General features: G+C 40.3%; 1 protein-coding gene across 1 annotated transcript in view; it reads right to left on the bottom strand.

Moving 5' to 3' along the window:
* Positions 1–13,282, bottom strand: part of LOC132235830 (ankyrin repeat domain-containing protein 36C-like) — a 165,488-nt gene extending 152,206 nt beyond the window's left edge. The window contains exons 1-5 of the mRNA XM_059698882.1: positions 13,258–13,282; positions 12,242–12,295; positions 11,411–11,464; positions 2,580–2,633; positions 1,753–1,806 (exon numbers count right to left, since the gene is read on the bottom strand). Of these exons, the coding sequence (XP_059554865.1) occupies positions 1,753–1,806; positions 2,580–2,633; positions 11,411–11,464; positions 12,242–12,295; positions 13,258–13,282 (241 nt within the window). The remainder of the gene's footprint in view (positions 1–1,752; positions 1,807–2,579; positions 2,634–11,410; positions 11,465–12,241; positions 12,296–13,257) is intronic.
* Positions 13,283–14,621: the final 1,339 nt, after the last annotated feature.

The raw sequence follows: 14,621 nt of genomic DNA, 5'->3' as shown, positions 1-14,621 counted from the left end.
TGAGGTCATCTTTCTTAACCTTCCCATTAGGTGGAACATGCCTATAGAAATCATTCTCTTTCAGCTTGTATGGTATATGTCATCAGATCCTATGCTAATGAAAAACAACAACAAACAACTAAGGCCCTCGAACATCTTAGATTACTACATTCAATTACCTTGGAATTCATTTTTTAAATATTCAAACAGATACCCACTGTGTGATTCCAACTAAACAATGTTCAGGAAAAGGCAAATCTAGGGAGACGTAAAAGAGGTCAGAGGTTCCCAGGGCTTAGGGAGAAATGAGGCATGAATAAGCAGAGCACAGAAGATTTTTTGGGCAGTGAAGCGATACTGTATGATATGATTCTATATTCTAATGGTGGGTATGTGCTTTCATGCATTTGTCACAATCCATAGCATGTACAACACACAGAGTGAACCTTACTGTTTAAACTAAGGACGTTGGTTGATAATGATGAGTCAGTGCACGTCCATCCATTGTAATAAGTATACTTCACTGTTACTGGAGGTCAAAAATAAGCAAGGCACCGGGCCTGGGAGGGTCAGTAGTTGAGCAATGATCTATGAACCAGGAGGTTAAGGTTTGATTCCCAGTAGAGTCACATGCCTGGGTTTTAGGCACAATACCCAGTGTGGGGTGTGCAGGAGGCAGCCTATCAATAACTCTATCTCATAATTGATGTTTCTATCTATGTCTCTTTATCCCTTTCTCTCTGAAATCAATAAAAAATTAATTCATTAATAAAAATGAGTGAAGCTGTGTATATTTGCATTGGTGGTTTATGGGCACTCCTTATACTTTCCACCCAATTACACTGTGCACCTAAAACTGCTCTAAAAAATATGGTTTATAAATTTTTGTTTAAAATAATGTATTCCCTGCATCTGCTATTAACATATGGTATATCAACATATTAATGCAATTTTCAAGATACAGTAACCTTAAAATTAAGATAAAAACCCCAGTATCAGAATATTGCCCTAGTATTTTCTGTACAAATACCTGTGAAATACATAACAGGAGTCACAAATGTAACCAGCATTGCAAATAATTATGGATGATGTGACTGAAACCAGTACCATGTTATGTTAAATATTACTTGCTCTTAAAATAAATTCTTAGATCAAGGCTAAATGGTCAGTCAGTTTTGCTGTGCAAAAATATTTCACGCAGCAGGCCTAAGACTGCTATCCTTAGAAAGTCCTGCTTAAATGGCTGCCCTTCACTTGGAGTCTAAAAACCTGCATCTGGGGAGGGTTTCCCCCTTTCCCTAACTGAGAAGAGGGGCTCCCTGAGCCTAAATACTTTGGACAAACAATGGGGTTCGTGCTGAACACCTGCTTTCTTTCTGGGAATCTAGAATTTGGGTACATGCTGTGGGGAAGATGTCTATGGGACTAGCATGCCATAAAAACCTCCTATTGAGACTAACAAGATTGGAAGATAACATATTTCATGTGTGTTGTCATAATTATACACTGACTAACCAAACACCCCACGGAACCTCACAGGAGAGGTCTCTTGGAAGCTTGTGCCTGGTGTCCTCCACCCTTTGTCACACACACACATCTTCTCTTTGCAGATTTTACTATAGTCTTTCACTGTAATAAATCTCAGGTATGAGCACAACTATATACTGAGTCCTATAAATTTTCTAGTGAATAAACAATGTAGGGATGGATTTAGGAACCTCTAACAAAATTGCATTGTGTGAAACCATTATTTGAATTGATTTCAAAATGTACCTGTCATTGATTTGGTTTTGGTCCATGCTTCTTGAGTTTTCGGTATATCTGTACCTATTGGAATAAAGACATGAAAGGGATAAATCAAACATTGATGTTAGAAAATAATGTGAAATAAGCAACATTCCTATTTAGTCACAATGGAAAATACAGAATTCTAATGATTGACAGCATGTTCTATAGCATCAAAGTTTCTATAAAGGAAATGAAGACATCACACTGACAATTTTCTCCAACTAAACAAGGTTTAATTCCTTTCTACAGCAGTTGTGACACAACCAGTAACTGGAATAAATGCAGAAGAACAGTAGTTATATACTAGAGAATCGATGCATGAAATTCGTGCAAGAGTAGGCCTTCGCAGCCCCGGCTGTCTCATGGCCCAGGCTGCCTTGGGGCCATGCCCCCCCCCCACATCCGCCACAAACACACACCCCAAGTTCCCAGGATCCCCAGAGCCCCCTGATTGATCACCCCACAGACAGTAGTTTGGGCCTCCCTCTTTGCGATGATTGCGGAGTCCTCTAATTGATCACCTCTCTGATTGGTTGCCTGGGCCTCCTTCCGAGGAGCAATTGTGAGGTGACAGCGGGCCCTCTGACCAATTGCATTGCACCCACCTTGGTTGGCCTGGTGCCAGTGTGTGCCATAGCGTGGACATCCTACTCTGTTTGTCCGATCTAAATTCCAGTGCACTACCTGGAAACCTAGCAATAACTTTAGATTTCACTCTTCCTAGGGATGACAGAAATCTAGGGATGGATTTAGGAACCTCTAACAAAATTGCATTATGTGAAAACATTATCTGAATTCATTTCAAAACGTACCTGTCATTGACTTGGTTTTGGTCGATGCTTCTTGAGTTTTCGGTAGATCTGTAACTATTGGAATAAAGATATGAAAGGGATAAATCAAACATTGATGTTAGAAAATAATGTGAAATAAGCAACATTCCTATATAAGTCACAATAGAAAATACAGAATTCTAATGATTAACAACATGTTCTGTAGTATCAAAGTTTCTATAAAGGAAATGCTCTTTACATGCAATCATCACCACAATCATATGAACTAGACCTCTCTACTTTCTCTGCTTTATTTGGCTACTGTCAATGGCACTAGTCAAACATGAGCCCCTAAAAGATGCCTCTCTCAGAGTGTGGGGGAATACCAACAAATATTGTTCCTTCTTAAATGAATAAGATTTGTTTAAGCAAAAGAAATGAGAAAGAGATAAGCCTAGAAAAAACAACATTTCAAATGGAATAAATTTAGCTTCCTATCTCATTTGACCATGGAAGCATAAATCTTTCAAATTGGACTGATGCTATCCACGGAGGCAAAATGTTCCTTTGTCTACCAGGCCCTTTATGAGATTTCTGTCCATCTATTCTCTATAGTAGGGGTAAGCAAACTAGGGCCCACAGACCAATACAAGTTGCCAGCTGGATTTGCAAATACTTTCACTGGAATACATCCGTGCCTATTAACTTACAGATTCTCTAGGACTGCTCTCACACTACAATGGCAAACTTGAGTAGATATGACAGGCCACATGGACTAAAATCAGGCCCTTTGCAGAGAAAAGTTGGTGATCCCTGCTTCACACCACAATCAGAGGGCCCTTATCAAATCTAATCTTGTTCCTCTTCTGCTCAAAACTCCAATGAATCCCTGCAGTAAGTATATCTGGCTTTTGACCTTAGTCTTCATTCTTGCTGGAGAACCACAATTCTATTTGTACATTCACTATCCTGATACACAAAGAAGTAGGTATCTTCTTTGTGTATCACTTCCAAAAGGAGAAATGATTATAATAAGCTCATCAGAGTCACTAGTTTACCTCTAATTGGTTTAGGCATGAGCATGCGATTAACCCAAACCTATAAAAAGCTAGGGAAGTCACCTGCAAGCCTCTCAGTTTCTTCCTAATTAAAACAAAGATATAGACCCAGCCAGTGTGGTTCAGTAGATGGAGTCCATTACCCCATGCACCAAGAGGTCGCTGGCGATATTCCAGGGCTTGGCAGATGCCGGGGTGGCAGATTTGATCCCCAGGAGGGGGTGTGCAGGAGGCAGCTCATGGATGTTATGGCTCTCTCTCATTGATGTTTCAGTCTCTCTCTCTCCCTTTTCTTTCCTCTCCCTCTAATGTCAATAAAAACATTTCTTTTAAAAATTAAGGAAAAAAATAGCTCAACATCACTAATCTGGGAAATGCAAATGAAATTCATAAGGAAGTACCTCCTTACTCCTCTCAGAATGGCTGTCATCAAAATATCCTATCTAATAAAAGAGAAACATGGTAATTGGTGTACGACCGCTACCCTTCCCATTGCCTAATCAGGGTGATATGCAAATTAACTGCCAGCCAAGATGGCGGCCGGCAGCCAGGCAGCGCCCCAACTCCCCAATAGGCCCTGCTCTGAGCCTGACCAGGGGCTGCACCTAGGATTGGGCCTGCCCTTTGCCACACGGGAGCAGACATAAGCCAGCAGGTCCTTTTTTCCCGAAGCTTCCCAGACTGCGAGAAGGCACAGGCCGGTCTGAGGGACCTTCCTACCGCCCGAATGCACAAAATTTGTGCACCATGCCTCTAGTGCGTAAATAAGTGTTGGTGAGGATATGGAGAAAAGAGAAAGCCTGGTGCAATGTGCCTGTGATTGTAAATTGGTACTTCACTGTGGAAAGCAGCATGGACATTCCTCAAAACAATAAAAATACAACTGCCATTCTACTGATGGGTATTTATCCAACAGAAGCATGAACATGAATTTACAAAGTTATTTGCACCCCAATGTTCACTACAGCATTCATTTACAATAGCTAAGATATGGAAGCAACATAGGTGTCCTTCAATAGATAAGTCAATAAAAAGATGTGGAATTTATAAACACACACTCACACTCATTATGCATATGCATAATGAAAAACTCCTCAGACATGAACAACACTGAATTCTTGCAATTATGGAAACATGGATGGACCCGAAGGATCTCATGCTAAGTGAAATAAGACAAAGAAAACCAATACCATATGGTCGCACGTACAGGTGGAATCTAAAACAACAAAACAGATACAGACCCCATGGCTACAGAGAACAAACTGGTGGTTGCTAGAGCACAGTAAGCAGAGCTGATGGGTGAAATAAAAGAAATATGAAATGAAAAATTCCATTTATAAATTACATAAGCCAGAGGGATGTAGTGTTCTGTGCAGCACAAGAAATGTGTCAATATCACAATAACTTTGCTCGGTGATAGATGGTTACTAGACATATCATTGTGAAACAAGGATAATTATAAAATCCTAATGCGACCTGGCACCCAGTAAGCACTAAATAAAGTATAGCAAACCATGGAAATTAAAATGAACTTAACATGCTCTTGAAGAGCGATGACTGTTTTTAAAACGTTTCAATTCTGCAACATCAGAATAACACTTAGTACCTGAAAGACACCTGAAAGTTAAATGGCAGACCATTCAGCTGAAAAATGAGTAACTGAATTTTGATATTTTGTTTGAAAATTCTGTTTAGAAAAACAGAGTAATAAACCAGGGACACCTCTCCCACATTATGAGCACCTTCAAGATCAAATGCTATTTCATTTATTTCGTCTAACTTGCAAAGCCAACCTACACAAACCCTCTGATGAAGGTCTACCAAGTGCAAGGTGTCCTCAGACAGTTCAGATTGGACAAAGAACTAGGTGACACATCTGGAATTTTTGTTATTGGGAAACATTTTTGTACATTTATTATAATTTGTTGAGTCCCAGGATGGGTATTTGAATATTTATTATCATTTTCTTCTGATTATTGGCAAAGGAGAATTTCTTGTTCTAAAGAAATTCCAGTTTCCTGATAATTACCAAATTAATGAAGTCAACATATCATTCTGTTTTGACTTCTGAGAAATAAAATTGACAATAGTGAGACCTTGTTGCTATAATATGAAGAATACCCTGTGCTTCTCAACAAGCATTGCCTTTCTCAGTTCTGAACTATGGGCAGATGTCTTTATAAAACAATGTTGTCAGGATTCTTATACACTGGCTAAGTGTGGTAGCTCTTATTGTTTGCCATCTGTTTGTGACACCGGGAAAGTATAGTTGAGTTCCTAGTTATAGTTACATTTTTGGATGAGACAAATCACTACGCAATAACAAATATTCATTTACTAAATATAATCCATTCACAGTTAAAACTAAACAAAAGATTCATTTTTTTAAAAAATCAAGTCTGGTATAATGTGACACATAGTGGAGTCTTTTACCATCCTAACTTAACATCTTTTTTCTTCTTAACATAAAGATATAGTGTGGGACTTTGAGGATCAGAACAAAATAAATTAACTTCTTTTCAAACGATATTGTCCCAGACTTCAAATTACCTACAATTAACTTTGTTAATAATACTAGACTACTATTCTATATGGAAGGAGTTTAAGCCATAACCAGTTTGGCTCAGTGGATAGAACGTTGGCCTGTGGACTCAAGGCTCCCAAGTTCGATTCCGGTCAAGAGCATGTACTGTGGTTGTGGGCACATCCCCAGTGGGGGTTGTGCAGGAGGCAGCTGATCCATGTTTCTCTCTCATGATGTTTCTGAATCTCTGTTCCTCTCCCTTCCTCTCTCTAAAAAATCAATAAAATACTTTAAAAAAAAATAAAAAAGGAGTTTAAGAAGAACTATACATGCAACTTCCACATTGTTGGTATTTTTTCCCTCTCTTTCATTATCAAAACTTCCTATTCTTACTTCATCTATGGTAGCAACACCAAGACGAATTCACTATCAGAAGTCTTACCAGGAGTATGACTTTCAGGTTTTTCGGGTCCCTTTTTTTCTTTATTTTTAGAGGTTATTTTTTGCTGGCTGTGTACAAAAAAAACAAAAAAATTGTGATAAGTAATATTACTTTCCTTAATATTAACAAAAAGTATTTTTGAAATATAGTAAGTTATTAGAATATTTTGGATAATATCAGAACTAAAACTAAAATTTTCATTGTACCACACATTTTAAATTTGTAAGTTCTACAACTGTTTTATGAAGTATGTAATTTCTAACAAAATAAGGTATAATAGTCATGATATCAGGACAGACTAGTTCCGTAAATTAATTAGAGTTAGCTAGACATAATCACAAATGTGTTAAACTCACAACTCCTATTTCTATAACCCACAGCTATTTCTTCTCAAACAGTCACTTTTCTTTGGCTCAAGGTCCTCCTCTACAAAATATGAATCTTATTACTTTATTTCAGAAGGTTGTAAGGAGGATGAAATGAGATAATACAGCAAAAGATATGCTCAGATAAATAGTAATGCAAAGAAAAAATCTAGTTATGAACTTTATTTGTTGAAACTATCCTTGAATTCCAAATACTATGAATCCCAACGTGAACTTTTCATAGTTTCTAAAATTCAAATACTACAGATTTCAGAAAATGTTATTAATTCTGGTTATTACCTCTACTCAGGTTGTGGTCTGTATTTTAGGGCATCTCAGCTGTTAGGTAACCGGCAACTGAATTTATGTACATATATATTACCTCATGAAGTCAGATAACACCATGGTACCTTCTTTTTGTAGCAAATCATACAAACCACAGAAAACTAATAGAAGTCAAGACCTGGCCTGGACTAACACACTATGCCTTCTCTACTACTCAAACTGTGAACCAGAACATCTTTATGAGAATGATGCTTAATCTCCCTGTCCACCCCAACTGTCTTGGAAGATACAATCCTACTGGTCACATACCCATGCTGAGGAGTTGGGGATGGGCCCTTAGCAATTGTAATTACCAATAACGACTTTTCATTCAGAGCTTTCTGTTGACAGGCTTCTATGTGAGGCATAATTTTAAAAATTTGGAACCCTGAGGTAAATTCAGATCACTCAGGGAAGTTTCATTATTATGGCAAAAAGATCACTTGAGGGGCCAACCTGGACCCTCAGGAAATCTGGTGCTTACTACTCTGAGAAGGTGATATGGGGCCTTCCACTACCTAAACAAAGATGCTCCACAGGATGTAAAGTGACCTTGGGGTATAGAAATGGTAACAAAGGAGAAAGAACTTCTGATCTTTTCCTGTGCCATTATTTGAATCTCTGTGGCAGCTTAGAATTGTTGTAAGTAACACCTGATAGCAGAAAAACAAAACAAAACAAAAGAAAACAAAAACCCATGACGCTCAAAGGATAATTCAGCCCCAAAAGTCTGGGCTAAGAAGTGAGCTCCATATAAGCTTTCCCATGTGGCAGGGGGCTGTGGGTGGCTAGAGCTAGGAGGCTCAGCAGCCAGAATAGGGTGCTGGTAATTGGCAAAGAGGCTAAGCATACAGAGTACATGTATGTAAAACAAAAAAAGGTGTGACCCTCAAGTCCAAGTGTGAGTCAACATGAAGACTGAAGAGTCTGGATCAGCAAGTCCAGCCTGGGAGCAAAGATCAATCATGATTATATGATGGGTTTCAATAGCAACTCATCAGCAATAGAATATATGGGAAAAACATAAAAGTTAGAATGTCCTTTTTTACATCTCCATCTGACTTGTGAGAGAAGATTGTCTTCCTGGACTTAGGGAATCCTTTATATGCCTGAAATATTCAAGGGGTGGTGCGGGGGGAGATAGGGAGATATGGGAGATAATCCCCAGAAACTACAGATTTTTCTGCTACAGTCAACACTTCAAGACCCCAAATAACTAGTTAGAAAAATCACAGCTGAAATTTGTAGCCCCATGCATAGTGGTCCTACGTGAAATGATATGGGTAAAAATCTTAAAAGTTCTGAGATAAAGAATTTGACCCAGTGCTTCTTCTAACTAGCTGAGCCTTTGTTGGTTTTCTGGATGATGACCTAGACCAGTGGTCGGCCAACTGCGGCTCGCGAGCCACATGCGGCTGTTTGGCCCCTTGAGTGTGGCTCTTCCACAAAATACCGACTTTTGTGCAGGGGCCATGAAGTTTCATTCGCACTGTAGGTGCACGCCCGCAGGTGTTATTTTCTGAAAGAGCCACACTCAAGGGGCCAAAGAGCCGCATGTAGATCATGAGCCGCAGTTTGCCGACCACTGGTATAGGGTATAGCCCACAGAAGGGCACTCTAGAAATATTAGTTTCTTTAGTCTACATTTCCTTAGCAAGCATATAATTTTATAAAATCCTACCTGCTTAAAGAGTCTTTTTCAGGGGCATCCATCACTATTTCAAAAGAAAGTAAAATACATTTTAAATCAATAGGAATACAGGGCTTTCAAAGTACTGAGTTAATGCATTGTTAGAAAGTGTAACTTTGGGAGCACGCCAGAAAACTGTACTAGAGTGAATATTATTGGTAGGCCATTGCTACATTAAGAACATTTACTTTCTCTTTTTAAACATAGAAAGCTAAAAAAAAAAAAATGAAAAATGGGATCTATCAAAATTTGATACTTACCTGTGAACTGCTATGTTCAAAAAAACAATGCTAACCAAACCCCATGACAAAAAGTTTTATTCTTAGTGGAAACAGAATTATAGACTAACCGTGTCCAACTTAAGTAGCATGAGCTTTCTGGCTTCTTCCATTAAGAGCACTTAGAGGAAAGTATACTTACTTTGCCACAACACAATACAAATCCTCCAGCTCTTAGGTGCAGACTAGCAAGTCTAGGATGAAACACCCATACCATAAGGAAACTTTGACACTAGGCACTAAACTTTGCAGCATAGTAAACTAAAGGAAACAAATTCTTTCTGGCTTCATTTCCAATTGGATGATAAGTAGGAAAGACTTCGTGATTCCAGTTGTATAAAGTGGAACTACTTGAGCTGTCTCCTTCAGTTGGAAGAGTCTCTCTGAACACCCCTCATAGAGCAGGGTGCTCCAATAGTTGGTGCTCTGCAATAGTGTGTGAGGTCATCTTTCTTAACATTCCCATTAGGTGGAACATGCCTATAGAAATCATTCTCTTTCAGCTTGTATGGTATGTGTCATCAAATCCTATGCTAATGAAAAACAACAACAAACAACTAAGGCGCTCGAACATCTTAGATAACTACATCCAATTACCTTGGAATTCATTTTTTAAAGATTCAAACAGATACCCACTGTGTGATTCCAACTACACAATGTTCAGGAAAAGGTAAATCTAGGGAGACGTGAAAGAGGTCAGAGGTTCCCAGGGCTTAGGGAGAAATGAGGCATGAATAAGCAGAGCACAGAAGAGTTTTAGGGCAGTGAAGCGATACTGTATGATATGATTCTATATTCTAATGGTGGGTATGTGCTTTCATGCATTTGTCACAATCCATAGCATGTACAACACACAGAGTGAACCTTACTGTTTAAACTAAGGACGTTGGTTGATAATGATGAGTCAGTGCACGTCCATCCATTGTAATAAATATACTTCACTGTTACTGGAGGTCAAAAATGAGCAAGGCACCAGACCTGGGAGGGTCAGTAGTTGAGCAGTGACCTAGGAACCAGGAGGTTAAGGTTTGATTCCCAGTAGAGTCACATGCCTGTATTGTAGGCTCAATACTCAGTTTGGGGTCTGCCGGAGGCAGCCTATCAATAATTCTATCTCATAATTGATGTTTCTATCTATGTCTCTTTATCCCTTTCTCTCTGAAATCAATAAAAAATTAATTCATTAATAAAAATGAGTAAGGTTGGATAAATTTGCATTTGTGTTATATGGGCACTCCTTATACTTTCCACCCAATTATACTGTGCACCTAAAACTGCTCTAAAAAATATGGTTTATAAATTTTTGTTTAAAATAATATATTCCCTGCATCTGCTATTGACATATGGTATATCAACATATTACTGCAATTTTCAAGATACAGTAACCTTAAAATTAAGATAAAACCCCAGTATCAGAATATTGCCCCAGTATTTTCTGTACAAATACCTGTGAAATACATAACAAGAGTCACAAAGGTAACCAGCATTACCAGCAATTATGGATGATGTGACTGAAACCAGTACCATGTTATTTTAAATATTACTTGCTCTTAAAATAAATTCTTAGATCAAGGCTAAACGGTCAGTCAGTTTTGTTGTGCAAAAATATTTCATGCAGCAGGCCTAAGACTGCAATCCTTAGAAAGTCCTGCTTGAATGGCTGCCCTTCAGTTGGTGTCTGAAAACCTGAATCTGGGGAGGGTTTCCCCCTTTCCCTAACTGAGAAGAGGGGCTCCCTGAGCCTAAACACTTTGGACAACCAATGGGGTTCATGCTGAACACCTGCTTTCTTTCTGGGAATCTAGAATTTGGGTACATGCTATGGGGAAGATGTCTATGGGACTAGCCTGCCATAAAAACCTCTCATTGAGACTAACAAGATTGGAAGATAACATATTTCACATGTGTTGTCATAATTATACACTGACTAACCAAGCACTCCACGTAACCTCACAGGGAGAGGACTCTTGGAAGCTTGTGTTTGGTGTCCTCCACCCTTTGTCACACACACACATCTTCTCTTTACTGATTTTACTTTAGTCTTTCACTATAATAAATCTCAGGTATGAGCACAACTATATGGTGAGTCCTATAAATTTTCTAGTGAATAAACAAACGCAGGGATGGATTTAGGAGCCTCTAACAAAATTGCATTATGTGAAAACATTATTTGAATTGATTTCAAAAAGTACCTGTCATTGATTTGGTTTTGGTCCATGGTTCTTGAGTTTTCGGTAGATCTGTACCTATTGGAATAAAGACATGAAAGGGATAAATCAAACACTGATGTTAGAAAATAATGTGAAATAAGCAACATTCCTATTTAGTCACAATAGAAATTATAGAATTCTAATGATTAACAACATGTTCTATAGTATCAAAGTTTCTATAAAGGAAATGAAGACATCACACTGACAATTTTCTCCAACTAAACAAGGTTTAATTCCTTTGTACAACAGTTGTGACACAACCGAGTAACTGGAATAACTGCAGAAGAACAGTAGTTATCATATACTAGAGACCCGATGCATGAAATTCGTGCAAGAGTAGGCCTTCGCAGCCCCGGCTGTCTCATGGCCCAGGCTGCCTTGAGGCCATGCCCCCCACCCACATCCGCCACCCACACACACCCCAAGTTCCCAGGATCCCCAGAGCCCACTGATTGATCACCGCACAGACAGTAGCTTGGGCCTCCCTCTTTGGGATGATTGCGGAGTCCTCTGATTGATCGCCTCTCTGACTGGTTGCCTGGGCCTCCTTCCCAGGAGCAATTGTGGGGTGACAGCGGGCCCTCTGGCCAATTGCATTGCACCCACCTTGGTTGGCCTGGCGCCAGTGTGTGCCATAGCGAGGTCATCCTATTCTGTATGTCCGATCTAAATGCCAGTGCACTACCTGGAAACCTATCAATCACTTTAGATTTCACTCTTCCTAGGGATGTCAGAAATCTAGGGATGGATTTAGGAACCTCTAACAAAATTGCATTATGTGAAAACATTATTTGAATTGATTTCAAAACGTACCTGTCATTGATTTGGTTTTGGTCCATGCTTCTTGAGTTTTCGGTAGATCTGTAACTATTGGAATAAAGACAGGAAAGGGATGAATCAAACATTGATGTTAGAAAATAATGTGAAATAAGCAACATTCCTATTTAGTCACAATAGAAAATACAGAATTCTAATGATTAACAACATGTTCTATAGTATCAAAGTTTCTATAAAGGAAATGCTCTTTACATGTAATCATCACCACAATCATATGAACTAGACCTCTCTACTTTCTCTGCTTTATTTGGCTACTGTCAATGGCACTAGTCAAACATGAGCCCCTAAAAGATGCCTCTCTCAGAGTGTGGGGGAATACCAACAAATATTGTTCCTTCTTAAATGAATAAGATTTGTTTAAGCAAAAGAAATGAGAAAGAGATAAGCCTAGAAAAAACAACATTTCAAATGGAATAAATTTAGCTTCCTATCTCATTTGACCATGGAAGCATAAATCTTTCAAATTGGACTGATGCTCATCCAAGGAGGCAAAATGTTCCTTTGTCTTCCAGGCCCTTTATGAGATTTCTGTCCATCTATTCTCTATAGTAGGGGTAAGCAAACTAGGGCCCACAGACCAATACAAGTTGCCAGCTGGTTTTGCAAATACTTTCACTGGAATACATCCGTGCCTATTAACTTACAGATTCTCTAGGACTGCTCTCACACTACAATGGCAGACTTGAGTAGATATGACAGGCCACATGGACTAAAATCAGGCCCTTTGCAGAGAAAAGTTGGTGATCCCTGCTTCACACCACAATCAGAGGGCCCTTATCAAATCTAATCTTGTTCCTCTTCTGCTCAAAACTCCAATGAATCCCTGCAGTAAGTATATCTGGCTTTTGACCTTAGTCTTCATTCTTGCTGGAGAACCACAATTCTATTTGTACATTCACTGTCCTGATACACAAAGAAGTAGGTATCTTCTTTGTGTATCACTTCCAAAAGGAGAAATGATTATAATAAGCTCATCAGAGTCACTAGTTTACCTCTAATTGGTTTAGGCGTGAGCATGCGATTAACCCAAACCTATAAAAAGCTAGGGAAGTCACCTGCAAGCCTCTCAGTTTCTTCCTCATTAAAACAAAGACATAGGCCCAGCCAGTGTGGTTCAGTAGATGGAGTCCATTACCCCATGCACCAAGAGGTCGCTGGTGATATTCCAGGGCAGGGCAGATGCCAGGGTGGCAGATTTGATCCCCAGGAGGGGGTGTGCAGGAGGCAGCTCATGGATGTTATGGCTCTCTCTCATTGATGTTTCAGTCTCTCTCTCTCCCTTTTCTTTCCTCTCCCTCTAATGTCAATAAAAACATTTCTTTTAAAAATTAAGGAAAAAAATAGCTCAACATCACTAATCTGGGAAATGCAAATGAAATTCATAAGGAAGTACCTCCTTACTCCTCTCAGAATGGCTGTCATCAAAATATCCTATCTAATAAAAGAGAAACATGGTAATTGGTGTACGACCGCTACCCTTCCCATTGCCTAATCAGGGTGATATGCAAATTAACTGCCAGCCAAGATGGCGGCCGGCAGCCAGGCAGCTTGAAACTAACATGAGGCTTGCTTGCTTCAGTGACGGAGGACTCCAACGTTCCCCACCTGCCGCTGCCGGCCTCTGAGCCATCAGGATCGCAACATTGTAAGCAAAGGCCAGAATGCGCCGGGCTTCAGCCAGCAGGATCGCAACATTGTAAGCAAAGGCCAGAAACCTACTTTCAGCAGCGAAGGCCTAAGAGCTGGAGCCAAGCCTCAAAGCTAAAGCTGGCCCAGAATAGAAAAAGAAAAAAGAAAAAAAGGAGCGATTTGGAGCTTCAGTCACCCCCAGCCTGAAAACAGCCCTCAGCCACTCAGGCAGATTGGCCAGGCACCCCAGTGGGGACCTCCACCCTGAAGGGTGTGCGACCAGCTGCAAACAGCCATCATCCCCTCACCCAGGCTGGCCAGGCACCCCAGTGGGGACCCCCACCCCGAAGGATGTGTGACCAGCTGCAAACAACCATCATCCCCTCACCCAGGCTGGCCAGGCACCCCAGTGGGGACCCCCACCCTGATCCAAGACACCCTTCAGGGCAAACCAGCCGGCACCCACCCGAGCACCAGGCCTCTACCCTATAGAGTAAAAGGGTAATATGCGTCCCAGCACCGGGATCAGCGGAGTCGCGAGGCCTCCCGGCACCAGGATCAGCATCACAGGGGCAGCGCCCAAACCCCCTGATCGCCCTGTGGCTCTGTGTGTGACAGGGGGCGGGGCCACAACCTCCCTATCCACCCTGCCCTGTTAGTGACAGGGGAAGGCGCCCCAACCCCCTGATCAGCCCTGCTCTGTGCCTGATAAGGGGGACCTCCCCAA

This window comes from Myotis daubentonii, chromosome 1 (genome assembly GCF_963259705.1).
Source record: "Myotis daubentonii chromosome 1, mMyoDau2.1, whole genome shotgun sequence".
In the NCBI taxonomy this organism is placed as follows: Eukaryota; Metazoa; Chordata; class Mammalia; order Chiroptera; family Vespertilionidae; genus Myotis; species Myotis daubentonii.
The sequence above is the reverse complement of the archived record's forward strand: the minus strand, read 5'-3'. Positions and strand labels throughout refer to the sequence as shown.